Source organism: Brassica napus, chromosome C7 (assembly GCF_020379485.1).
Source record: "Brassica napus cultivar Da-Ae chromosome C7, Da-Ae, whole genome shotgun sequence".
Lineage (NCBI taxonomy): Eukaryota > Viridiplantae > Streptophyta > Magnoliopsida > Brassicales > Brassicaceae > Brassica > Brassica napus.
The window spans coordinates 50,533,539-50,558,228 of NC_063450.1; the positions used below are offsets into that span (position 1 = coordinate 50,533,539).

At 37.4% G+C, this 24,690-nt stretch overlaps 6 protein-coding genes and 2 pseudogenes across 9 annotated transcripts; 1 reads left to right on the top strand and 7 right to left on the bottom strand.

Moving 5' to 3' along the window:
- Positions 1 to 1,304: 1,304 nt before the first annotated feature.
- Positions 1,305 to 2,503, bottom strand: LOC106408481. Its single transcript, XM_013849251.3, has one exon. It carries the CDS (start codon positions 2,193 to 2,195, stop codon positions 1,473 to 1,475), a length of 723 nt encoding a protein of 240 aa, XP_013704705.1. The 5' UTR covers positions 2,196 to 2,503; the 3' UTR covers positions 1,305 to 1,472.
- Positions 2,504 to 2,736: 233 nt separating this feature from the next.
- Positions 2,737 to 4,700, bottom strand: LOC106409999 (glucan endo-1,3-beta-glucosidase 12). The gene is made up of 3 exons (XM_013850521.3): positions 4,371 to 4,700; positions 2,995 to 4,269; positions 2,737 to 2,916 (listed from the first exon to the last, which is right to left on the bottom strand). Exons 1-3 carry the CDS (start codon positions 4,465 to 4,467, stop codon positions 2,882 to 2,884), a joined length of 1,407 nt encoding a protein of 468 aa, XP_013705975.2. The 5' UTR covers positions 4,468 to 4,700; the 3' UTR covers positions 2,737 to 2,881.
- Positions 4,701 to 6,103: 1,403 nt separating this feature from the next.
- LOC106410928 (small ubiquitin-related modifier 1) lies at positions 6,104 to 7,062 on the top strand. Its single transcript, XM_013851564.3, has 3 exons — positions 6,104 to 6,265; positions 6,544 to 6,693; positions 6,775 to 7,062. The coding sequence occupies exons 1-3, from the start codon at positions 6,191 to 6,193 to the stop codon at positions 6,844 to 6,846; spliced, it is 297 nt and encodes a 98-aa protein (XP_013707018.1). The 5' UTR covers positions 6,104 to 6,190; the 3' UTR covers positions 6,847 to 7,062.
- Positions 7,063 to 7,128: 66 nt separating this feature from the next.
- Positions 7,129 to 11,954, bottom strand: LOC106410927 (annotated as a pseudogene).
- An 822-nt stretch (positions 11,955 to 12,776) lies between these two features.
- LOC106411327 (probable beta-1,3-galactosyltransferase 4) lies at positions 12,777 to 15,711 on the bottom strand. 3 transcript variants are annotated; one of them, XM_013852071.3, is made up of 11 exons: positions 15,182 to 15,711; positions 14,840 to 14,933; positions 14,709 to 14,749; positions 14,390 to 14,601; positions 14,250 to 14,313; positions 14,092 to 14,164; positions 13,904 to 14,024; positions 13,726 to 13,813; positions 13,533 to 13,658; positions 13,344 to 13,450; positions 12,777 to 13,278 (listed from the first exon to the last, which is right to left on the bottom strand). In XM_013852071.3, the coding sequence occupies exons 1-11, from the start codon at positions 15,310 to 15,312 to the stop codon at positions 13,130 to 13,132; spliced, it is 1,206 nt and encodes a 401-aa protein (XP_013707525.1). In that variant the 5' UTR covers positions 15,313 to 15,711; the 3' UTR covers positions 12,777 to 13,129. The 3 variants fall into 3 exon arrangements, with proteins under 3 accessions (XP_013707525.1, XP_013707524.1, XP_013707526.1); XM_013852070.3 differs by having other exon boundaries at positions 14,709 to 14,752; positions 15,182 to 15,602; XM_013852072.3 differs by having other exon boundaries at positions 13,137 to 13,300; positions 14,709 to 14,752.
- A 458-nt stretch (positions 15,712 to 16,169) lies between these two features.
- Positions 16,170 to 17,246, bottom strand: BNAC07G40480D. Its single transcript, XM_022706497.2, has 3 exons — positions 17,093 to 17,246; positions 16,942 to 17,003; positions 16,170 to 16,837 (listed from the first exon to the last, which is right to left on the bottom strand). The coding sequence occupies exons 1-3, from the start codon at positions 17,153 to 17,155 to the stop codon at positions 16,372 to 16,374; spliced, it is 591 nt and encodes a 196-aa protein (XP_022562218.1). The 5' UTR covers positions 17,156 to 17,246; the 3' UTR covers positions 16,170 to 16,371.
- A 1,654-nt stretch (positions 17,247 to 18,900) lies between these two features.
- On the bottom strand, positions 18,901 to 21,213 carry BNAC07G40470D. 2 transcript variants are annotated; one of them, XM_013847924.3, is made up of 6 exons: positions 20,977 to 21,213; positions 20,687 to 20,814; positions 20,395 to 20,564; positions 19,964 to 20,041; positions 19,633 to 19,777; positions 18,901 to 19,556 (listed from the first exon to the last, which is right to left on the bottom strand). In XM_013847924.3, the coding sequence occupies exons 1-6, from the start codon at positions 21,095 to 21,097 to the stop codon at positions 19,140 to 19,142; spliced, it is 1,059 nt and encodes a 352-aa protein (XP_013703378.1). In that variant the 5' UTR covers positions 21,098 to 21,213; the 3' UTR covers positions 18,901 to 19,139. The 2 variants fall into 2 exon arrangements, with proteins under 2 accessions (XP_013703378.1, XP_048619108.1); XM_048763151.1 differs by having other exon boundaries at positions 20,983 to 21,203.
- Positions 21,214 to 21,461: 248 nt separating this feature from the next.
- On the bottom strand, positions 21,462 to 24,580 carry LOC106409237 (annotated as a pseudogene).
- Positions 24,581 to 24,690: the final 110 nt, after the last annotated feature.

Here is a 24,690-nt window from a genome sequence, read left to right on the forward strand (position 1 = left end):
ATAGAGAAATCATTGATATGGGCATTCGGAGAGAAACCACGTTGGAGGAGGTGTTACTTAATCATCGGAGGAGCAAGAGACATAGAAGAGCTCTCCTGAATGATATTTAAAAGGAGAGTTGGGAGTTCTTATTTAAAAGCATGGTACCACAGAGAAGGATGTTGACTTGTGGCGTTGTTCCTCGGGGTTCAAACCCAAGTTTTCAACCCATGAGACATGGCAATTGACACGAGAGATTGGAGTGTTGTGCACTTGGGGAAAAAGTAAATGGTTCTCTCAGGACACACCAAAGTATGCATTCATGGCTTGGATTGTGTCTCGAGACAGGTTATCTACCATGGATTGTGTGTCCAGTTGGAGCCAAGGGGCTGATACTACGTGTGTATTATGCAAAAATGCTCGGAAAACAAGAAAGCATCTATTTTTTAGTATTCTTACTCAGCTCAGATTTGGGAACAACTTACTAAAGGGATTCTGCATAGTTCGTACTCCTCTACTTGGGATACTCTCTCAAGATTGATTACTGACTCGTCTATGGAAAAGAAGAAGGCATTATGCCTTAGATATGCCCAAGCCACTATCTACACTATGTGGAGAGAACGAAACAAGAGGTGCCATGGTGAACCTTCTATGCCACCGAATGTTTTGACTAAGCTGCTTGATAAAGCTATTCGAAATAAGCTTAGTCTGGTGCAGTCTAAGAGAGTAAAGGGTCTTGAAGGTGCTTTGCAATACCGGTTTGGTACAAGACTGTAAATAAATTTTGATAGTTTTGATAAGAGATAGAACCTTTATAAAGGAGTGAAAGTTGTAAAGGAAAGTAATTAGGAATAGATTTTACTTTCAAAAATGGACCCACTTGATGTAAACAGATATTTTTGATGAATAAATTTAGCATTCATTCAAAAATAAATATGTATTTTGGAACTTAACAAACATTTATGTGTTGTTCTTACAGTTTTGTAGCTTGTGCCAATGATCAGGTTGGTTGGTCGTTTATCTTGATCAAGCTTAGAGAATGGTGTAAAAGAACTATTTTTCTCACTATATGTTGGTGTAACTCCTTAGAATGCTATTTTGATGTTATAAAGACATCAGATTAATATAATAATATCTGAAGATTGTTGATCTAGTCGAGACGTGCACTGGGCTGCTTGTGATTATCGGGCCGAGTATATCCACGATTCTTTGATTAATAATTTAATATTATATAAGCTGGTATCTATTTGTAACGCCTGATTGAGAAATTAACATCTTTGCTGACTAACAGTATCGTTATCTTAATTCCGTATCTTCAGAAAATCAATTCTTCCGATTTGTTTCTCAAAATCAGTTACATTAAAAATTGTTTCCGATAAATTAGTCAGATCATATCATAAGTCATCGATCATCATACAATCCTAACAAATGTAACAACAAACAAATCTACGATTGTTGTATTTCTCAATTTCGACCAATGTACTCAACTAACCCTAAGGAAAAACAGGGAGACGTACACGACAATCTTGTCGATCATCAAACGTCAAGCCCCAACTCTTTGTCTTATTGAGTTTATCATCATCATAATCATCACTAGACAACATAGCCTTCACGTTCTTGCAAACAGCCGTCATGTTCTGCTTTCCCCATACAGTAGAAGCTCCCGGATAAAACCCTACCCTCCCTAGAAACACCATATCAAGACCCACCACACTTCCCGTCATCGCCACATCATCCTCCATTCCCCGAGCCGCCTCTTCATCGATAACTCCGGTTTCATCTCCCTTCACAACTACCTCGTTCCCTTCCCCACCGCTCTGCCCGAACGCCCCTATTCTTACCGTTCCCACGTGTTTTCTTCTATAAAACACACACACCGAGGGACTCTCGTACGTTACACGGAGTTTCTCGTTGGGGTTTTTGATAGAGAACGTTGCTGACCAGATCGGGAGATGGTGTTCATTGAATGCTATATGCATGGAATGTATGTGAACGGTTGGTGGGGTTGGTGTGATCAATATGATTAACGCGATACCTGCTGTGGAAACACCGATGGTTGTGATGACGAGAAGGAGTTTAAAGAGGAATGACCAGCGTGAGGTGTTAGCTGATTCTGATATTTGTTCATTTGATGGTATTGACCTGAGTTCCGGAACGTCTCCGGCATGGGTGACGGTGATTAGAAGTGGTTGTTTCCCCTCTTCAACCGTGTCCATGTTTGGTGAGGATGTAGAGTGTTGATAATGTTTTACACTTTTAATCAGTTATTATATAATTAGTCAGAATCAAAGTAGTTAAGAAGATATAAGATTTTGGATAGAATAGTACTGATACCATTATATATTCTTGTGTCATCAATATCAGGATAATTATTTCATTCCATAAAAAACATTTATACAATATATTTTTATTCTGAAAATTAAAGACTAATACATGTAGGATATATACTACTTTATTTTTTGCTGAATTCATGTAAACTGCCGGCCGTAAATTCATGTATATGTTTTTCAAGAGTTTAACATTTTAACTCAAAGGTTGTCCAAAAATAACATTTTAACTCAGAGATGAAATAATGTTGGTAAGATTTTCGTTTCGTTCTCTTATTTTTTTTTTATGGATAACAACGAATTTATGTTTGTTGGTATACATTTTTGAGATTTTATTTTAAGGATGTAAATAAATAACTCGATGAAAGATTGAAGAGTTATTCAAACACGGATCATCCAGTGATATAAACTCTAAAAACAAAAGAGGAACTCAGCCACAATGTTTTTTTTTTTTCAATGTTTAAAATATAAAAGATGAAATGTGTTTTATACAGTCAACAAAATATATTTCAGATTAGCAAAACAAAGTACTATATTAAAAATAGTCATAATGCCGCTAATTAATTAAATTCGCCTCAATGTTCCGTGGGAAACTTGCATTTCCCGTATCCTGCAACCAACAAAAAAATACTAAACGTCACCATATACGCAAAACATCTTAAAGACAGAAGAGGGATCAAGTACGTACGAGGATGTTGCGTGACCACGTGAGCAGTCCCACCAAAATAGCACGTGCCAACACGACGTGCGTTTTTCTGGTAGTAACTGTTGAACGCGAACGAAGCGTGCGCCTCTAACGACTTAGGATTGTAACACGTGGCACCCGGCTGGATCGGACGGCAGTCAGCTCCTCCTTCTCCGCAGGCGTAATCGAGAGCTGCCTGGAGCTTTTCCTTCGCCGCGTCTCCGTTCGACACGCACCACGATTCTCCCTCGTGAGCCACCGGAGCCTGTTCGCTTGTCCTGTTGACCGGCGTCGACGTCGTTGCGGGGAACGGAACGGCGTACACTCTTCTCTCGTTCGGGTAAAACAGCCCGTAGTTTCTCTCCGACGTGGGTCCCGGCTTCTGGTTCTCGTTAAACAAAGAGAAAAGAAACACGTTTAGTGGCTCATTCCGTCTTAAGGGAGTTCCGTTACCGTTTAACACTCTCTTCACGAGTCCGCCGTTATACGCAGCCGCGTTGGCTTCGCTTGCGCCGATCTCGTTAACGTCTCCGGCGGAAGGCCACCCAGTCTCCGTCACCATCACTTTAACGTCGTTAAATCCGACGGCGGACATGGCTGCGTAAACGGCGTCAAGTTGAGCGTCGAATAGGCTGTTGTATCTCAACCCATTACCGGGATCTAAAGTACCGACGTTATCTCTGAAGAGAGCGTAGTCCAAGGAGATTTTATCCGCGTTCCCTGAGTAGGCGAAGAACGGGTAAGCGTTCACCATGAGATACGACGACGTTTTACGCAACAAATCAAGCATCGGTTTAATAACCGGTTCGACCAAATCCGGTTTGAAAGAACCGGAAGAAGGCGGGTACGAGTTAGCTAGCGCGCTGAGAGCTATAGGAGACGAGATCTTGATCGACTTGTCGAGATTGTACTTGACCAGAGAGGTGTGAATGTTTTTCATTGCGGGGACGAGGTAAGGCGTCGTGTTCTTAGGATCGACGAAGACCTCGTTACCGACGGCGATAGCCTCTATCTCCGTCGCCGGGAAGTGTTTTCTGATGTTGCGTCGAACCCATTTGTCGGCGAATGATTGGTCGGATGCGGTTCGAGAGAGAAGCTCGTTGGGGAGACACACGACTACTTTTATTCTTGAGTGTGCGAGCGCGGTTAGTACGTTCTTGTCGGTGTCGTAGATTTTGATACGGTTGATTCCTTGTGATTTGAGGAGGTTCACTACGTTCTCCGGCGGCGGGAGATTGTTAGCTATTCGACCGTAGTTGACTCCGATCATTCCCGAACCTGTGGAAGAAAGAAAAAACACAAAACATGAGAATGCACAGACGCTAATTCAAATCTAAAGACCCGTGTGAGAACAGATAGATGGAAGAGAAAAAACTAACTTGCTTGTGTAATGGAAATGGCTGAGAAGAAAGAAAGAATGAGACAATAAGGTAGGAAGGAAACGGCCATGATATATATTCTCTGCATGAAACGCATACAACTAGTGTCGTTTGATGGTTATGAGGAGACTCTTTTGCTCCGGTGCTGTTTAAATAGTAGTCAGGTGAAAAAGAGAAGTGGGGATGTGGGATAACAAATAACACGGAAGACTAGCAGAGAAATATTATTAACTGAAACTGTTTTCTTTTAAGCTCTATTTATAGCTAATTAGAACGTAACATATAATTCAGGTAAAGAAACTTTCTAAGTTTAGTTGATCTATATAGAAAAGATGTTAAACTGATTTGATTCATAGTTAATGATGATTTTGAAAGAAACAAAAAAAAGAACGTGACATTTCTTGTTTCGTCAACAAAAGACTTGGTTCTTTCTATTTCGTTAATTCTTATGCGAAATCTATCCTCCTTTCTTTTGTGGAGAGCTCGTGACTAACTTTACCTTCTTCAACTAAATGTTTTTTGAGTGGTCATTAAGGAAAACATCAAACACGTTAATCATACTAGAATTAACAAAATTTATTTTCTATCTGAAATTCTTAACTTGTTGGATTCAAAGAAAAACAAACAAATAAACTTTTATTCGGTTCAATTCGACAAGAATTTGTTGAACAAACCGAAATAACTGAAAATTAAATCATCTGAACCAAACTAGGGTGCATAAACCGAATTCTCAGGCATAGACTGAATCATGGAGAGTGCACAAAGGGGAATCACGTGAAATCGGGAGTGAGAAAAATCTGTAACTAAAATTTTTTTTCTAGATAACGCTGCTGTAATAGAAGGTTCAAATCGTTTCTATCTGGACTAGGCAATATTTCGGTTTCGTTTTTGCTAAACCACTATGTCCCCAAATTTAAATGGATAACGTTGAAGATAGATTTCAATGCACTCTACGTTTGATTTTAAAAGAGAACTACACCTTGACCCGCTCAAACGCGCGGGTGTTTGCTTTCATTTTTATATACGTAAAAAAAAATTTGTACATTGTGTTAATGATAAATATTGTTAGCCTTAACCATATTTTCAAACATTTATGGAAATCTATTTTTGTTAAGATTTGATTAAAGGAATCTATAATTTAAATTAGGAAAAAATAAACATACTTAAATATAAGTTCAATAAATATTTCAATGGTATGCCATTGTAAATAAATGGTAAAACCAAGGGGTAATCTAATTTTGTACTCCTCTTTTAATAGATTAGATAAATATTTCAATGGTATGTCATTGTAAATAAATGGTAAAACCAAGGGGTAATCTAATTTTGTACTCCTCTTTTAATAGATTAGATATATCAAATAGAATCAAATTCTTCATTTGACAAACAAAACATTACTTTTTTTTTGTGCATACTTTTAATTTATTGATATTTTATTTCATTTTTTTATTTTTGAATCACTAATTAAAATAATCCTGAAAGTAAATAGATAATTCACTGTTATAAAAAATTATTATAAGTTTGGTAAATACAATGAAACATAATATAAATTATTACTATTTTGACTGATAAACATAAACTTAAAGCGAGAAGGATAAAGTGAATGGGCCAATCTTTTATTAATTTTAATCGAAGCCCACATCACACCTAAACAGAAATCCATTAAAAAAACAAATGAACTATTCGTTTGTGTAGAGTTGGACACGTGGAATGTTCTTATTCCCCTATTTAATTTAAAAATGTAATAGCATGAGAAGGGAGAAAAACCCTTGTTAGAATAAAATCTTTCAGTCGGAGGGGAGTTAAAGAAAGTAAAAGGAAGGATGTCTGCAACCCAGGAAGAAGACAAGAAGCCCGGAGACGGAGGAGCTCACATCAACCTCAAGGTCAAGGGTCAGGTAATGGGTTTTCTATTTCAATCTCTTCTGTAACTTCGATTAGGGTTTCCGCTTTCTGTGATTCGCAATTCTAGGGTAAAGTTAGAAACTTTCTGTATGTCCATGCGATTGTATACTAATGCTCTAACATAAAGTTAAATCCTTTTTTTTTATATTCGTTGCAAACATGAGTATCAGTCTTATGGATTGTAGTTTCCATAGAGTTCTATAACCTTTTATTGGCAAATGTATTGATGCTCAAGATCAGACTCATGTTTTTTTTTGTGTGTGTTAAACAGGATGGGAATGAGGTTTTCTTTAGGATCAAGAGAAGTACACAGCTGAAGAAGCTCATGAATGCTTACTGTGACAGGCAATCCATGGACATGAACGCCATTGCCTTCTTGTTTGATGGCCGTCGACTTCGTGCTGAGCAGACTCCCGATGAGGTATATATATACTTTCCATCTAACTAGACTATTGTTTGTTTTCCTTGCAAGTTTTCTAATGCTAAATCTTTGTTATTACAGCTTGACATGGAGGACGGTGATGAGATCGATGCCATGCTCCATCAGACTGGTGGAGGCGTTGCTCTGGCCTGACAATTATCCGGATTTAGAGTTTCATGGTTAAGATTTGTGTGATATGAATGGTTAAGTAGTTAGTTATCAGCATTAGGATTTGCAGACTTGTTCTTTTTTTATCGTTGTCTTTAGAAAACTGATATGGTCTTGATGGTTGTTAAAAGACCTTTTGGTTGATTTGTTCGTTTGATATTTGTCATCCTAATATCACATGACACCACTATTTGCACTTAATGGTGTTCTTTGAACCCATTATCTAAAGCTAATTTGTAAATCTCAAAAGGTAAACCAATTAGAAAATGATAATGAAAAGCTCATGTATATTAAATTGGTGAGCCATATCCAAAACATTAACTTACGAAAGAAGAGACAGCAAGTCTTGGGAACAAAAACACTCACAACCATCATGCAACTACCGAAGAGTTTGCTTATTTATACATAAAACCACTGATGTTGTTCACTGGAGGACAAGGCACTCAGTGCCAGGACCTCCATGGGATCGATTGCTTCTCTGGTTTACACTGCTACTAGTCTTTTGCTGGTGAACTTTGGTTCCTTCAAGCTCTTCCTCTTGGTTTACTACAACCTATGGCTTCAAAGATGAGAGCGTTAACCTCCTTAAACCTTTCCTCTGACAGAGAAGCATCCGAAAGGAGCCTACATGCCTTCTCCTCTGTAGCTCCTTCATAATCCTCTTTCCTCTTGAGCACCATGTGCCCACTTATCTCCCACACAGCTGGGTTCACCTGCGATTCGAACACCTCGGGGCTTACTTCACCTAGAGCCTGTTTCTCTGCGTAGCACTGCAATTGACATTATTTAAACAGTTATTCAATGGATCCTACAACTAATAATGATCTAAAGGCTTGTCAGCTAAAGGTTATTTATACCTGTGGCATCAAGAAGATCCGCCTTCCACAATCAGAGATGAGAACGTTGAAAGGAACGTTGTTGTTCTGGAGGCAAACGCAGGCATCCGATACAGTATCAGATAGGTCTTGCATAGAGTTTCCACCTTCAAAGAGAAGACCTCTCATAGGGTAGCTCAGAAGCTCTGAGATTTTCACACCATTGTCAGTAGTAATCATCATCTCCTTGGAAGAAGCTTTCTCTAATGGGAAAGGCATGGCCAAGTAATATGCCTGAAAGTGAAGATGGTTGATAGTGGCGAAAGCACCAAGGCTGTTGTAACCAACTCTGAAGTAAGGATTCTTAGACTCGGAAGCCATGTGGAGTGCAAGCAACATGCTTTTGTGATCCATCCTCTGAGGCAAGCAGTCAAGAACACGAGGAATCAGCAGCACATGGCCATACTCGATCGGACTAACCTGTTATATACAAATATACAAAAATTAAATCTTTTGCTAGACAACAACCACTACTGAAACCCAATTCGAGCTTCTTTTACATTGATGGCAACAACACTGGGAGAATTCTCAGCGACAAGAGGCATGCAGGGGAAGAACCGAGCTTCGCTATCTTCACCAGCTTCAAACTGGAAGAGCAGCTCTTCCTGGCTAACTTTAGTGAAGTTGAACTTGCTGCCATCGAAAGACTGCAAAACCTTATCTACACGAAACTCCGTTGGCCTCTTTAGGTGACGACCCTCGTTAAGCTGAGCAATAAAGCCATACTTCCCCGGGATGACCTAAAAACAACAAACACCAGATTGGCTTCACAAGACTAAACAAGATAAGAGAAGAGAAGACTATGTACTTTGGTTACGCAGGCAGTGAGATCGTAGCGAAAGAGTCCTCTTTGGTACCTATCCTCCCACTTAAACATACGAATTGACACTTGTCTTATAACGTGAATTGATACTCATTCAAGCAACAAAAGGACAAAATTGAGTCTCTCTTTACCTCGCCGAGGACAAGGGACTCGAGAAAAGCCACCGGAGGCTCTCTGGCTTTCTCTCCGGAGTCTTCCACCTTCTTGCAGACGTACAAAGGAAGCCTTGCCCCTGAACAAAACCACATCCATTAGATAATATCAAACAAGCAATAAAATCAATGATTCAGCATTGACGCGTACTTACTGTTAACACAACAAGCTCTGAGGCAGTTCCGTCCACAGCCGCCGACAGAACCATCGGAAGCCTCATCCTTCTGGTGATTAGACACGACGGTCGGAACCCTCTTGATTTTCAACATTTCTCAAGAACAAATAACAAAAAGAAAGACTTGCCCCACACGAAATTTAAAAGGAAACTAAAAAAAAACCTAAAAGCTAATGGAAAAGGAAAGAGATGATTTTTGGAACCCGCCTCCGGCTAGAAAGAGGAGATCGGAAGGGCTGCCGCCTTCAGACGGCAGAGCTCCGCGTCCTCCGTGCGGCGAAGGATTAGACTCGATTAAACAACAACCCTTGCGTCGGACAATGTTGACGTGAGAGCTAACGCCTCGAGATGGGCCGTATATAATAGCCGTGATTGCTGAAAGTCGAACGCCGGGGAAGATGACGGAAAACGAATGCGACCCTCAAAACAGCTGAAATCTACATCGGAGAGACGGAATACAAACTCGAAAGGAGAGATCTTTCGATGTTAGTTTCCTTTATTTTTCCGCTGGTAGTGTGAGTTTTTGGGAAATTGAATGGCTTTAAATAGAATAGCAGATGAGTGAGCCTGAGACCAGAAACGTCACAAATAGCTTTTGTTTTTTTATGTCACTGAAAATCTAAACTATTAAAACAGGAGTACATTTTGTACTTTCCCCATAGTTTTCCTCAATAATTACCATTCTGTGCCACTGACATTAAACTCACCGTTTTATGTTTTACTAAACCGAAAAACACTTTCTGAAAACAAACCGAGCAACCCGTTTCCTTAATTATTAAACCAGAAAATTATAAAACTCATTACTAAACCACATTCTACTACTTTCATACATATCATTCTATATATTACCTTAAACAAAAACGTTTTGTCTTACTATTAAACCTTCAATTACAAACCATTACTAAATATCTACATCACAAAACAATCAAAATACAATTGCTGGTTACCTTCATACCGTCGAATTGAATTGTCATACTCCCTTACTTCCTGAGTTCAGCGCATCCGATTAGTAGTTTTGGTCTGCAAAATCAAAACCATTATATTAGATAGATACAAATATATGTCATACGAAAAAATCATAGTTTATATCAATACTACTATAAATCATTTAATTCCACAACAATACTAACTTAGACAATACGATTTTTGGTATATAATTTTTTTAATTGAAAATCAAAAGTAATCATTTATTATTTTCCAAAACAATATACCTTATAAAATATATTCATATATTTAAGTCGACAAAGATATCACTAAACTACCACAAAATATATTTTTTTGATTTCTAATCTTGCAAATCACGTCAAAACTTCATTATTAACCTATAAATAATTACCTTCCATAATATATTCCTATATTTAAGCAACTATCAACCAATTCGATATCATTAAACTACCACAAGATCTTTTTTCTTCCAAATCTTGCAGATCACGTAAATAATCTTACATTTAAAAATCTGTATTCCATAAGCAACTACCAAACGGATCAAAATTGGAATAAAATCATAGAGTATATTCACTATTTAATACAAAAATATATCAACTAACAAAATCTTAGCACGTAATATGCGATTGTTACTACCCTTTACTAACTAGCTATATATACATCTTCCCCATAGCTTCAACATCGTTTCATTCTAAGAAAATCCTCCAAAAATGTCTTTGACAGTTTCATGCAAACCTCAGAAAAATACTATGAATGTAGTTTTCAAAGAAGTTTTCAACAACCTTTAAGGTATTTTTTTTTTATAGTTTTGATGTCTTAGACAGTAAGAATTTTTATGTGTTATTTTAAAAGAACATACAAAATCTTGCGTTCTTAGATAGAATTTATGTTCTTTGCAGATTTCAGTCAGTCAGATGTTCTCTAGGGTGGAAAAATGGTAGCTGTGTCACAAAGTTTTTTATTAGTTATGCAAACAACATTTGTTCTTTTTTCCAAAAAAATCATTTCAATAACAACAGAGTTCTTTTTTTTTCGAGATGGATATGCATTCTATTTTTTCATCTAAAACCACATCGAAATAAACTTGGTGTTATATAAGACTACCAGCGAAATATATTCAAGCAAGTTAAAAAAAAAACTAAACTTAAACCGGGGTGCTCTAATCTAAGCTTCTTATTCTACACAGTCCTACTTTTCTTTAACCTTTAGAATTAGTTACAATAGAGAAGTGATTACTAACCGTGTAATAAATCTGTTGTCATGTCATGGTTGTTGTCTTCTTTTCCATCTTGATTACTACTACTGGATAGATGTAGAAAATGATCTGTGTGCCTTCACTTTGCTATGTCATGTTGCAAATGATGATCATCTCTCTCCTTCAACATGTCTCTCCCTGGTCTTTTCTATATATCCCATCTGTCCCATGTCCCTATGTTTCTCCATAAAGAGTCGTTGGTCTATATTAATAATACATCATGCGAGATCAACAATTATAACTTATAAAAGTGGGAAAACTCAGACAATCAAGTGAAGCAGACATCTGTAGTTACAAAGTGTCTATGACCTTCATATTTAATCAGACGAAAAAATAATGAATCAAGTTTGTTAACTCTGACCATTCTACTCTTGAGCTAAAGATCTTGATTTCTGTTTCATCTTACTTAGATCAAGTAAACTATGATATTAAACAGACAATTATAGATTAGACTCACCTTTTGTTATTATTAAAAAGCTGAAACTCCTGCCAACTACTACTTGCAAACCGTGAACAAAACAGATCTTCTCCGCATTCCTTACCCATTGATAACTTCAACGAGGTGTTTTCTTCATGATTCTACAGGTTACAGGCTCTAGCAATCAGATAGAAGGGTCTTCGTATTCCAAACCTTAGATCATTTTGAAAAATCAGAAAACATAATATAGATTAGGACAAAAAACGAAACAAATCAGTGTATCAGTAGATTAGGACAAACCTTCATATGGCATGATCTTAACGCCTAATCAGTATATCTATCTTCTGTAATCCTTTTGGTGAAAAAAACACAGGCGTTTAAGAGAACAACAGACATCGCCGACTATGAGATCGGTTGGAGAAACCGATGTTATATGGGAAAGTGAAAAGTCAGTAAAGACAGTCGTTTTACGGTTTTTTTTCCCGGAAAAAAAATTATATGGGCTTTGATTTGTATTTCAGGTCCACAAAGTGTTGGGTTACAAATGATATTAATTTTAATTTCATAACCAAAAGGCCAAAATCAATTCATATAATTAGGCTTTATTAATTTAGTTACACAGATTTCTATTTTTAATATATTTTTGGAGTTACTTTTCCAATTGGTTTTATAGTTCTATCGATTTTTTTTTTAAAGCTATATAAATAAAATAAACAAATTTCTTTTCCAATTTTTAATATAATTACTACAGTTTTTTTTTCTTTTTAATGCAATATTTTTGTTTTGTATATATTTTTAATTATATGTTTTCTTAATTAATAATACTATTAAACTTCAACTACATGCTCTAATATTGTACACTTTATGGTTAGTTTACCAAGCGAAAGAAAAAAATACAATATAAGAACAATAAAACCTCATAGTTTATAAATGTACACTAAACCGAATAAACAAGATACACTAATGTCAAAACTCAAAAACATACGAAACAATAACATTCATGTTCTTAGAACTACGAAAAACATATAATTACATCGAACATACATCCGCGCGGACGCGCGGGTCAAAAGCTAGTTACACTTAAAACTAAAAACAATGAAGGGAAAAAACATAATTGAAGAGATTCGTAAAATCAAAGGAAAGTATATAACTCTTGAACCACATAATTGGTATGTGGTCCAGTACTTTTTTTTTGGCAATCTCTACCATAATCGCTCCATGCAGGATTCTTCAGATTATCATCATCCGTCTGTGAATAAACGCCAAACACGTGACTAATAAAATCTATAAAAAAATCAACATTCTCAGTTGTTACAATCAATTTCAAAGCTCTCACAAGAGTTTGTTTGTGTTAATGACTCTGAAGGTGCCTTCATATTGAGTCTTCCTTCCTTTCGCAGCTAAAAACTGCATTTACTGTGTGCAAACAATTGCAGACCTTAATAGAGAAATGATTTAAAAATAAAAAATAAATAAGAAAGGAGGGTAAAAAGAACCCTTCTCATCTCAGTTCAAAAGACTTAAACATATATAGAGTGTGTGTGTCTATACTACTACAGTGTTGAGCTGATTCGTCTACTCTATACTCTTCTTCTCTCAATGTGTTCCTTCTGTTATCTTTCTTTCAAAATGATGCAGCCATGAGAGCGTTTGGACCTTCTCCACACCTTCGATGAACATCCTTCATCCGATCCGCTGATCTACAAATCCCACTGCAGCTCCAATCAAACGAGGCAACACACATGTTCCCCGCCTGCGCCTTCCACTCACAATCTGCACTTTCTCACTCAATCAACTTTAAAAAATAGATAAAAGGCCATTTGAATTTTTATTTTTACCTCTTGTAGCACAACAAAGCCTACGGTCATCTACATGCTCCACATCCAATCCAAGAAACCATGATCCTAAAGAAACATCCTCATTCACATACTTGTGTAGTACGTTTCTGTATCCACACAGTCAAACGTATGAGAGAGCGTATTAAGCACAAATCAGATTAGTTTTTTTTTTTTGAGAAAGAACTCAACTTGTTTATAGATATGTAAGACGCTAACTCCCTGGAGACTGCGTACAGCTGACCAGTGGCATGGCGGAAGTACCTGTTACCCTCTTCTCCAAACTTCCAATACTCAGGTTCATGATACCTCACTCCTCTTCATAAACAAATGAATGTGAGACAAATGAGAAAATAGTAGTCTCTTGGTAAGGTGAGGAGCTTACTTCTGAGCAAGAACGGGTCCAGACTTCATGCAACCAATGTATACTCGAGGCTTCATTCGGTATCTTGCTAACTCTGCTCCCAGCGTGGCTGAAGAAACATACTTAACAGAAGTTGAGATAACAAAGAGACATAACAATTTTAGATAAAAGTAAAAGAGGATTTGATTCTCTCTCTCACCTATGTTTACATGAACATCATCATCGACTTTCACGTAGAAGTCTGCATCCCACAACGCAAAAGCAGTGGTGAAGTAAGATTTAGTCTTTGCTGACAGCTCTAGATAACCTTCGACGTGATCCTGCTCAAAACAAACATAAGAATTTTAGAAAACAGATAGCTATGAAGAACATATCCACAACTCTTACCAGCCTCAAGAAGTCTCCATGTTTACTTTCTTCAGCCTGAATCGCTCTATCAAGAATACCACCAGGAGTGGCACTACACAAAAAAAAAAACACTAATATTATTTATATTACATGAATCAACCACGCAAGTAACTATATGTGCCACTCTAAGGTACTACCTATGGCCTATTACAAAACGCATCACGATCCCTTTCTCTTCCTCTAGCTTCTTTCTCTCCTCGCCTAATACAAGAAGATCAATGTTCAGTTACAGACAATATACTTAAGGATGAGACCTGCGGGGATTAGATGAACATACCGGGAGGCATCCAAGTAGCACGGACAGAATCCCTTCGCTTTCTGCTGTTAAACGCAGTGTTGATCCCAACAACCATCAGATACTTTCTTTTGGTAGCAGTTTCAGGGAGCTTGAACTCATCAGAGACTGGTGAACCATTCACGATGGATTCTTGCGCGGCTCTTGCAGCCGCTAGTTCCATTTCCAGAGTTGAGATCGTTTTGTCTAGCGTTCTGCGTAACACACTCATCCAAGCTTAATAATTTTAAATTAAAAAGAAGCAAGTGAAGTGAAGTGAAGTGAAGTTTCATATCAGGTCTTTTTTTTTTTTAGCACTTACTGAGTTGCATCAGGACTCTTGTACACTTCTCCAAGGCTTGTCTTCTAATGAAGAACAATACGGAATTAAGAATGTCCTTCTAAGGATTCATCATGACACTATCAAGTTCCACCTAAAGTTAGAAGACTTACTTTTGATGAATCACAGTCCTCTGACATCAAGAGCAGCCGTTCATCTGAAGCTGCTTCCCTTGATGCAACATTGGATTCAGGCTCTGGCCACATTCTATTACAAAACACACAATCTGATTAGGGTATCATCTGCTTGCATTCCACAAGAAAATGTCGCGCAATGGTTGATATTTGGTTCTATGAGATAAAATGCATCTCAGGTTATGTGCTATAAAGTCTTCTACTTTTTTTTTTCTTTTGAAGATAAAGTTGCAATTTTTAACGGTATATTCGAAAACAGAGGATTTATATATATATTGATGCGTTAGTTAATCTACTACAGAGCAGTGTTCTGTTTATTACCTGTCGGAGAAGAGAGTTCCCGCGCAGAAGAAACCGATGCAGAGTAAGAAAGCCCATTTCTTTGAGACAAAACTCTTTGAAGCCGCCGACAGCTCTACTCCTCTATGGTGATGATGATGCTTCAACGACATTTTGTTGTGTTTCTAACCAAAACCTTATAAGGATCTTCTATCTATCGGTCTCAAGAAAACCCAGAAAGAAAGAATCTCATCAAAGAGCCACTAAACCAGAGAGACGCCATCCATCTCACGACCACGACACGACTCTCCCGGAGTCAACCCCAAACCTCCAGGTTTTTTTTCAGATCCAGAAAAAGTTTGGAGACCAACGTAGGGAGAAGCCGTGGCTTTGTACTTAGGAAGAAAGATGAATGGAATCTTATTTATCATTAGTGCCGATTGTGTGTTTGTGATAGTTTAGCTAATAGTACCCATTAGAACTAGCTTTGTTAGTTAAGCTTTCACTTTACAGTAATAAATAATACAGTATCAAAGGAGATTAGACATTACGAAGCTACCGACATTTGACAACTCGACCAAAAAATTGAACAACGAACATAGTCCAATACTCAAAACAATAGAAAGAATCTCAATTCGCAGAGTTATACAATCTTTCATCAGCAATCTTTGTCTTGTTATTACATAAATGTGCGGGCGGCTGTAGTAAAAATTACTCAATATGTTTGATCCTGAAGTTTAATCGAGTTTCCTTGTTCACATGTTGCTGTCATAAAATGGCGACAAATGGGAATCAACATCGACCCACGTGCGCACCACGTGAACCTCCTCAATCAATGTCTGGTTAATAGAGAAATCTATAAGCGTTTTTTGTTTGTTCAGCTAAGTGTCATTAGCAGTTTGAATATCGCTGTCATCGACGGTTCGACTCGTGTGGTTCAATGAACCCCCTAAGCTCGTATAATCTTTATTTCATGAACGTCTTTTTGTTTCTCTTACTTAAAAGTCAAATCTTATAAACTTTGCATCAGTTTCAACAATAATAGACCTTTGTTTTATTATGCCAAATTAAATCACATATTAATACATACATACATACATCTTAGCAAACTAAAGATTTTTAAAGAAAATTCTAATAGTTCCTATAATGAAAAAAATATCTAATGATAGTGAAAATATATATAGACCATTCACATATATATACAAACATATAATAATCTACAATCTTTTTGTCTATTCAAGAAATCCAGTTTTCTTCAATACTGCATTCCTGACTTTGCTCAAGTCTCTTCCTTTCAATTTCCTTCCAATTCCTTCCATAACAGAGGACGACGATGATGATCGACTCCGCTGCAGAAAATACTCTTCCGGTGATACATTCTCATCATCATCATCCTCTGCTTTCTTTGTCTTCTTTCTGTGAACTATTGACCACTCTGGAACATTGACAGGAGCCGAGTGTTGTCCCATATGTGCCATTCCTTCTCTGCGCTGCCTCTCTGGAATCATCTTAGGCTCACTCGAAAGAAATGTTTGTGCTAGTAAAGAGGGTTTACTCGTATGGTTGCTGATCATCAACGAGGGTTGATGATATCCATCAAGAACATCCCACACATCTTCTTCTTGATAATCTCCATCTTTCAAAGATCTCCACACATCATATCTCTTGATGTTCTTCTCCATTGATAACTCACTACTTCTACAAACACAACGGAGTAACAACATATAAGGATTTTTAGTTAGCTAACTTCTCTTAGCTAGCCACAAAATAGCAAAGAGAAAAGATTGTAAGAATCTACGTACCTTAAGTTTATTAGTTGAACCTTGGAGACTATACTAATATAGTGAGATTTATAGAGTTGAATCTGTGACAAGATAATCAATAAAAAGAGCTTGAGAATTTGAGAAGAGAAATGAAGAAAGTGACACAAGAGGTGTGGGCTTGAAGATCAACACAAGGATTGGTTCTTATGTTGTCTTCATGGATATGATCCAAAAAAACATGGCCAGGATCCATAGATTGCACGTCCGGACAATAATATTATCTTGCATCATCAATGTTGGTGCGTTCTGTGATAATGAAAAGTCAAACAAAGTATACTATCTACCAAGGCATATGTGATCAAACTTACTTTGAATGCTTCACCACGTGAAGTAACTTATGATTTGAACTTGCTCTACTAGTTATTATATATTAGTATATGAGTATCACATGGACTATGTTAAGGGTAAATAATATTACACTTTCTGTTTCTAAAATAAACCAAAAAGTTCACAGATTCATCGCCTTTAAGATTAGAATTTTGAGCCTTTTAACTTTTGGCAATAGTTCAATTCTGACGGCTGACCTGGTAAATATTAATATCCAAGTTTTAGGACAAAACTACAAGTCATCAGCGTTTGTGTATTGTGTTGATAAATGATACCAGAATGCATGTTGTTTCGTGGTGTCCATAGGTGGACATGCCCTGCGGTGGATTTTTAATGAGACCACAAATTTACAGTTCTACATGATAATTATAACCAAATAACCAATGATAAATCTGATTAAATATAGCTAAAAAGTATCTAAATCTTAAAAAAATTGATTGAATATCGTTTGTATTCTCTAAAGCTTCTTAGATGATAGGAAATATTTTATAAGGCGGCTAATTAAAATGCACATCATAATTGCATTTAATATAGGCACAAGTGAATGAGTTGAAAAATATTTCAAAAATAATATTTTCTCCGTTTTATTTTAATTGTTATTTTACATTTGGACACACAAATTAATAAAACAATTAAATTTATATATTTATTAACTAAAAGTACTATTATCAATATATTTAATCACATTTCAACTGATAAAAAAATAAATTAAAATATAAAATTAATAAATTTTGTACTAAAATTATAAAACAAAATTTTTTATTCTATAACGCAGTTAAAATAAAAAAAGCAGTGGTGATGTGATTTGGTTTGGTTTTTAAGAACAGACAAAACTTTTAGTTTGAGAGGAACAATTTTCAGTGGATGTCAATTGCCTGGGGCCCTTTTGAGTAGCCGCCATTCATCGAACTTTGATACTCTTCTTTAAACAACAAAAAAAAGACAATTATGAGCCATGATTTGTGAGAGCGACGGTTTGTATATTCTGGGCCTTAATCAACAAATACATTTTGCGGTCCACAGTAAAAGACCAACAAGCTTTCATATGAATTGGTCTAAGAGTGGACACTGATGAGTAAGAATATGTGTGTTATGTTTACGGAAATATGAAATCATCACCAACTAGTCGCATCGCATCATAGGAAAACTTTAAAGGATGTAAGAATCTATGTACCTTTTGTCTACTTATTTGAAGATGGGAGAAAATTAGTTATGCAATAGTATATGAATTAGGAATAGAGGGTGTTTTTAATATATAAAATTTCAAGAGTGGAATCTCAGAGGAAAGAGGAAGAAAGTGATACAAGAGGTGTGGTACTGAAGAACAACACAACAAGATTGGTTCTTATTTTGTCTTCATGGATACAATCCAAGTATCCAACCTATACAACATTATTATTTCTTGTGGCGGTCACTATCATCATCATCAATATTGTTTTGTTCTTTGGTGATGAGGAGTTCAACGGTCAAACAAAGCACACTACACTAGTAATTAACACTAATATACTTAAACCATATGACCATATCTAATGTAGCCAATTTTACTTTTAGTTCCTTCACCATGGGAATTGGGAAGTCGTTTAATCATAATTTTTAGGTTTGAACAGAAAATGCAAAGTGACAAATATCATTACATATAATTCGTTTTCTACCACTTTAATTTGAAGCATCAACAACAGATTCATAATTAAAGTAACAGAGCCAAGAGTTTTATCTTCAAAAAAAAACCTCTCTGAAATGATACAACATAACCAAAGTATAGAAGAGGCATGCACTGATCTTCCTCTTGTGTATTCTTTGACGCTTGTTTTTATACAGAGAATACAACACTCATTCATCAAGTAAACAAACTACTTCTTGCGCAAAGACCTGGTGGCCTTTGATGCAAAAGCCACCGCTTTGGCCTCGTCACTGGACATCATCCAATCCCTCTCAGCACGACGCTGCTGTTGCCTTGCATTCTTAGCTCGCTTAGGGGCTAACCGTGCATCTCTCTCCGCAAACGCTAGTCTGAACTTCTCTGCTATCGACAGCTCACTGGAGGAAGTCAATGATAATAAGGAGGTTGTGGGATTCTTCACAACTCCTCTAACAACCCACGTCTTGGGATCAATATCTTTCACAAAGGGCTCGTCCAATGCAACATCTGGTAAGGCTTCTCGAGGAACCTCGTGTAGACTGTAAGTGAGAAACGAGGGCTTGGGGTTTACTACTATTCTTGGACATTCAATGGACAGCATCTCCAATGAGTCCTTATCAATTCGTGGCTGCAGAAGAAGCAAGTTAGAAAGTAGATTCTTGTTATTAACTGGTAGCTTGTTAGTCAAGAGGGACAATACGTACCCAAACAAGCCAACGCAATGAGTGACCGCCATGACCAATCTCTGTAACGACTAGTTCTTCCCATGTTTCTTCTTCGACATTACTCAAGTCTGGCTTAAACAAACTCAAAGATCTGCGTGCTGTGGACTCGCTGCTTGGGCATCCTCTGCAATATTAATTTTTTTTTTCTCTCATTTGCCTGTTTTTTATAAAGTTTGTTAGCTCCCTAGTCAAACCCACACAATATGGGTTCAATTCTATCTCACTTTACCCAGCAAAATAATCATGAATAAATAGACAAGCCTCCCCAACAAAATAAAAGCCAGTAAATTCCAGTTAAAGATAAGTTTACCCGCATCTTAGAGTTTCCAATGATCGGCAGTTCTGTACAAGCTCTGAGACTCCCATGGATGTGATCTTGTTGCACCGGCTGCATTACAAAAACAATGCAACTATACATTACACGAGATAGCCAAAGAAACACAATTATCCAATGAACAGAAGAAGCTCCTAGCTCAAGAACCCGCAAAACTAGAACTACTAAGCTACAAAACAAATTTACTACTCCAACCCAACACAATCAGATATATGTTTTGGTAGATTGTCTTCTTCCCATCTTAAAGGAAATAGATGGTTCCAAACACACAGTGAAAGCATACCTAGCTAAGTCATCCCGTATTGGTGATTAAATTAACCCAAACAATGAGGCAGGAGCACACAGATAGAGATATCACAGGACCTAGACACAGAGATCAACTTAATTTCTTTAAGCAATATTAGTACCTAATGTCCACAGCACGGAGGGATTTGCAAATCTCCGAAACTTTAGCTAGGCCAGAATCCGAGACATCTGAACTGCTGACGTCTAAAATCTCCCAGGAAGTGTCAGCTAAAGAGATAACCAAATCATCATCCAGTAGCTTTCTTCTTTTAGCAATGGCTGCAATCGACATCTGTTTCACACATGAATAATACGCCTTTTGATTAGCAGTGGCATAGTACTAAAAGACTCTTTAAGAGCATTGCCAAATAATACCTGTGAGAGCAAGTAAACACACAAAAGAGACTAAAGAACCTTGATGTCGGCAGGAAAGATGTCGGAGATATCAGATAAACAAGGAATGATTTCTTCTAAATGCCTCCCGACAACCCCAAGACACAAGCTGACAAGAGATGGAGGTCGTGGTTTCAACGCAGAGATTCCTGTGATTTAAGCAAAACCAGCACACAAATGTCAGAAAATCCAAACACATAAACCTCAGCTGTCAATAAAGCTTTGCAATTTGCACAGGTAAAGAGCTAAGAGGCACGGATTAACAGAGAGTCGCATAAACAAGAACGTCAGAAAGCGAGAGGGGGGCTTACGTGAACGTGAGGAAGATAGATAAGCCGAAACAGGAATCTTATTCTTTGGTTCATGACTCTTATTCAAGTCAAGATTCTTGAGCGAAGTCGGTAGCTTTCCTTCTGAATTTCGAATTTCCATCAAAATTCACCGTGAAAATCAGAGATTGCCGGAACTTTCGAGTTCATAGGATTATTTGTGGACGGCGGACTATAGGAATCTCCGGTCAAAGTCAACCGAAACAAAAAAAACGATTAAAATAAACGGCGGCATAACGTCGTTTGTCGGGCCTAAACATTGTCCGAATTCAGACATGGGCCTTTAAACATTGTCGGAACCGGTTTACTTCATTTCGGTTTAATAATCTGGTTCAATAATTAGTCCGGTTTGTTTTTTCGCTTATACATTAGCGTTTCAACCGTGCTTTTCTGCTACACCATATATGAAACGCCATTTACTGAGATCACAAATATGGATCTATAATGCTATTTGTCCAATTTATGTCGTCAACCAAAGAATCATATTGTTTTCACATTTTACAACAGTTTTTTACCCAATCCAACTCGATAAACCAATGAATCAATCAATGACCAGTAATAGACAAACCAAGCAATAAACCCTTACTAGGTTGGAGAGGCAAAGAATGAAGGTATGAAACCAAAAAAAAAAAAAGGAGGCTCTAACTACGGAAACTTTGTGCCAAAGAAGCCATTAGGAACTGCACTGTGCATTGGCTGATTGAAAGGAGGCTGCATAACCGGATATTGGGCGGGGACGCTGTAAGGTTGCAGTCCACCCGTCGTGAATGGTTGGGGAACGCACAGCTGCATCGGCTGACCAGCTGCAACTACACCTGCATCACAGATTGGTTTTTCTATTTAGGACCAAAACATTTTGGTTTAGTACAAACAAATGAAGTATTTTTACCTTGATGCTTCAGGTATTGGACATGTTGTGCGGGTGGTAGAGGACGGGAGAGCATAGGTGGAAGAGGCGGTGTTGCTTGAACCAGATTCTGGGAAAAAGGAAGAAGAGAGAAATATGAAGAACTTGTACAAGTGACTGACTAGTTTTATTTCCTCTCTTACTCAGCACATACATGACATACATTTTGACTGTAAGTCAAAGATTGATTGAACCTAAAAATTATCATAAATTCACCAAATTGCTTATATCTCGAGATACAAAATATGCACCAAGTTCTGACCTGAGAAACTGGTTGGACATATACAAGCTGCCCTGATCTCGCCACCATTACCTGAAGTAGAGCGAAATTTTTGGTAAACATATACACCAAGTAAAGTTCACTACAGTGCAATTCATTATTACACACATTTTTAACAAAAGTAAGTTTTCTGGGTTATCCATGAAAAACAACCTGAGGATTCGGATTTACAAACATTGGTGATGCTTGAACAGATTGGTACGGAGAGGTGAATCTCTGCGGCTGTGCCCTGTTAACAGTAGGTCCGATCATCTGCACAAAAGTGGGATGCAAATGGAAATATCATTTATTGCAATTAAGCTAAGAAATGTCAAATCCAAAGACATTTCTAATCTAGTCTTCTATACCGACATCTCTTAAGGATACAGGCGCTTAGTGCTGAAACAACTCTCAACTGCTAGTTGATAAGGCCCCTTTGATATAATATCCCCGAGGAAAGATAATACTTACGTGTTGAGGATAGTGAAATCCAACGACGGTATTTCCAGCAGTCAAATTGCCATATGGCACAAACTTGGATGGTGGAATTGTCTGGGGCATATAAGGGCTGTTTCCAACTTCAGGGTAAACAGGTTCAGGAACAGGTATCATGGGAGTGTTGCTTGGTATATAAGCAAAATTTCCAATATCAGGCATATATAGCAGCAGGAGACGGTGAAAGACGTTTTGTATAAGATGGAGAAAAATTCTTTGCCTCCGGATTCAACTTGAACTCCTGTAATGTAAGTACTATGTCGTAAAAATTCTAAAAGTAGAAACTTGGTAACTGAGTAAGTAACAGATATACGATAAATTAAACACTGACTAATTTGAAGGCATACCTTAGCCTTTTTTACGTCCTGGGTAGGTGCTGATTCATTAGGAGATGCCTTTAAACCCTGACACAACTCTGAGGTTTCATCAACAGTTTCACTTCGTGAGGATGAATTGTCAGTGGAAGAGGGCCTTTCAGCAGCATCGTGAAAACCATTACTTATAGGTTTCGGCATCAACTTATCTTCTTCTATTGGTCTAACTCGTCCGGACATGCTATCCACTGGATGGTCGTTATTTCACATGAATGAAAGTTAAGGATAAGTACGTCGGAAAACATTTCAATTGTCCAAAAGAAGCGGAAGCAGGTACACCAATAACAAAGATTACAACATTTACACAGAAAGTGAACTTACAGTTAGAACTCGAGCTTTGGATATCCTCCTGATGAACGTCAAGAATGTGTTCATTACGCTTCAAAATCTTGGCTCCTGGCTGTCTGTCAACAAGAATCAGAGAAAATAAATAAATTTATCTAGGCAAAATTTTAGACATAGGTGTGTCCAAGATAGTAATAGACTTGTGCTAGCATTGATACAATTGATGCAGCTGCTAGACTAGATAACTAAGATTGACATGGAAGTATTAATTCCTGTTTTCATCTTATATAATCTATTGCTTTCAAAGCTAAAGAGTAAATAAAAAAATCTAGCAAGTTAAACCATCAGAGATAAGACTCAAGAGAGTGATGATTAATCCATGCATAACCCTTTCACAATTACTCTCTGTATCAACATGAAAACTTGAAATGAAGCACACAGTTTACCTCCTATGATGATTTCCCCTTCCTTCGATACCATTTTTCTTTGCAGCACACAAACGAGGTAAAGTCTCCATAGCTGATCCAACAATCACACTCTCATTATTCCCCGTAACATTTGATGGAAGCGAGACTCCCTAATCAAAAAAGCATATATCACACAGACTGTCACAAAACAAAGCTTTAAGAAAAAAAAAAGTAACTAAACAAAAAAGGACACACCTCTGCAACTACTTGAACAATGTTTGGAGACATAATAACAAGCGTCTCGACCACACTTCCGCTTGCAACATTCGCTTTACTTTTCCCCTTCTTAGTCATTTTCGCATTCTTCAAAACAATGCCTAAACAGAACAAAACAACACACACATCCCAAATCAGGAAATAGACAGCAAAACGACAAAACCATAACAGAAAAGTATCCCTTCTTGATTAAAACAAGCTGAAACTGTCTAATCTTCGATTTGATAGCACAGATCCAATTCAGATCTCTAAACTACGAGCATTACTATAGCAACACATACACACAAAATGAAACTCAAAATTTAATCGACGTACCAAAGCCGTCCTCGAAGGAAGCTGTGTAGAATACGCCGGAAAACACCGAGCCGTCCTTGACGTGAACGTGAACCTGTAATCCGACGATGCACATAGTCGCTATTAAGAGCGTTTCGTTTAATGGTGACGATGGAGAGTTGTCGTCTTCGAGTTTTCTTGCGTGTCCCATCCTGTTGACCTCAATGCAAATTCAAGTCTCTGAAATCTCTGGAAGTTTCTAATCTATCGCGGTCTGTTGGAAGCTAGTTTATATACAGAGTACAATCATCGTTGCGAGGGAACCGGTCAAGCGACTCTTCCTTTGTATATGGGCCTTTATTTTGTAAGACATACCCGGCCCACTTTGTTTATACTCAAATGTTGTTTATTTAATTGTTT

Bases quoted from the DNA above. Each gene is read 5' to 3' on its own strand.
- LOC106408481 (XM_013849251.3), bottom strand. From the start codon at position 2,195: ATGGACACGGTTGAAGAGGGGAAACAACCACTTCTAATCACCGTCACC.
- LOC106409999 (XM_013850521.3), bottom strand. From the start codon at position 4,467: ATGCGTTTCATGCAGAGAATATATATCATGGCCGTTTCCTTCCTACCT. The intron at 4,270-4,370 runs GTTAGTTTTTTC...TTTCTTCCACAG, and splicing joins CATTTCCATTACACAAGCAA to GTTCGGGAATGATCGGAGTC. The intron at 2,917-2,994 runs GTACGTACTTGA...TGTTGGTTGCAG, and splicing joins CGTGGTCACGCAACATCCTC to GATACGGGAAATGCAAGTTT.
- LOC106410928 (XM_013851564.3), top strand. From the start codon at position 6,191: ATGTCTGCAACCCAGGAAGAAGACAAGAAGCCCGGAGACGGAGGAGCT. The intron at 6,266-6,543 runs GTAATGGGTTTT...TGTGTTAAACAG, and splicing joins ACCTCAAGGTCAAGGGTCAG to GATGGGAATGAGGTTTTCTT. The intron at 6,694-6,774 runs GTATATATATAC...TTGTTATTACAG, and splicing joins CTGAGCAGACTCCCGATGAG to CTTGACATGGAGGACGGTGA.
- LOC106411327 (XM_013852070.3), bottom strand. From the start codon at position 15,312: ATGTCGTTGAAGCATCATCATCACCATAGAGGAGTAGAGCTGTCGGCG. The intron at 14,602-14,708 runs GTAAGTGCTAAA...TGTGTTACGCAG, and splicing joins AAGAGTCCTGATGCAACTCA to AACGCTAGACAAAACGATCT. The intron at 14,314-14,389 runs GTATGTTCATCT...TTCTTGTATTAG, and splicing joins TGCTACTTGGATGCCTCCCG to GCGAGGAGAGAAAGAAGCTA.
- BNAC07G40480D (XM_022706497.2), bottom strand. From the start codon at position 17,155: ATGGATCCTGGCCATGTTTTTTTGGATCATATCCATGAAGACAACATA. The intron at 17,004-17,092 runs GTTGATCTTCAA...ATCTTGTCACAG, and splicing joins ACATAAGAACCAATCCTTGT to ATTCAACTCTATAAATCTCA. The intron at 16,838-16,941 runs GTACGTAGATTC...TTGTGTTTGTAG, and splicing joins GTTCAACTAATAAACTTAAG to AAGTAGTGAGTTATCAATGG.
- BNAC07G40470D (XM_013847924.3), bottom strand. From the start codon at position 21,097: ATGGAAATTCGAAATTCAGAAGGAAAGCTACCGACTTCGCTCAAGAAT. The intron at 20,815-20,976 runs GTAAGCCCCCCT...CTTAAATCACAG, and splicing joins TCTATCTTCCTCACGTTCAC to GAATCTCTGCGTTGAAACCA. The intron at 20,042-20,394 runs GTACTAATATTG...TTTGTAATGCAG, and splicing joins CTCCGTGCTGTGGACATTAG to CCGGTGCAACAAGATCACAT.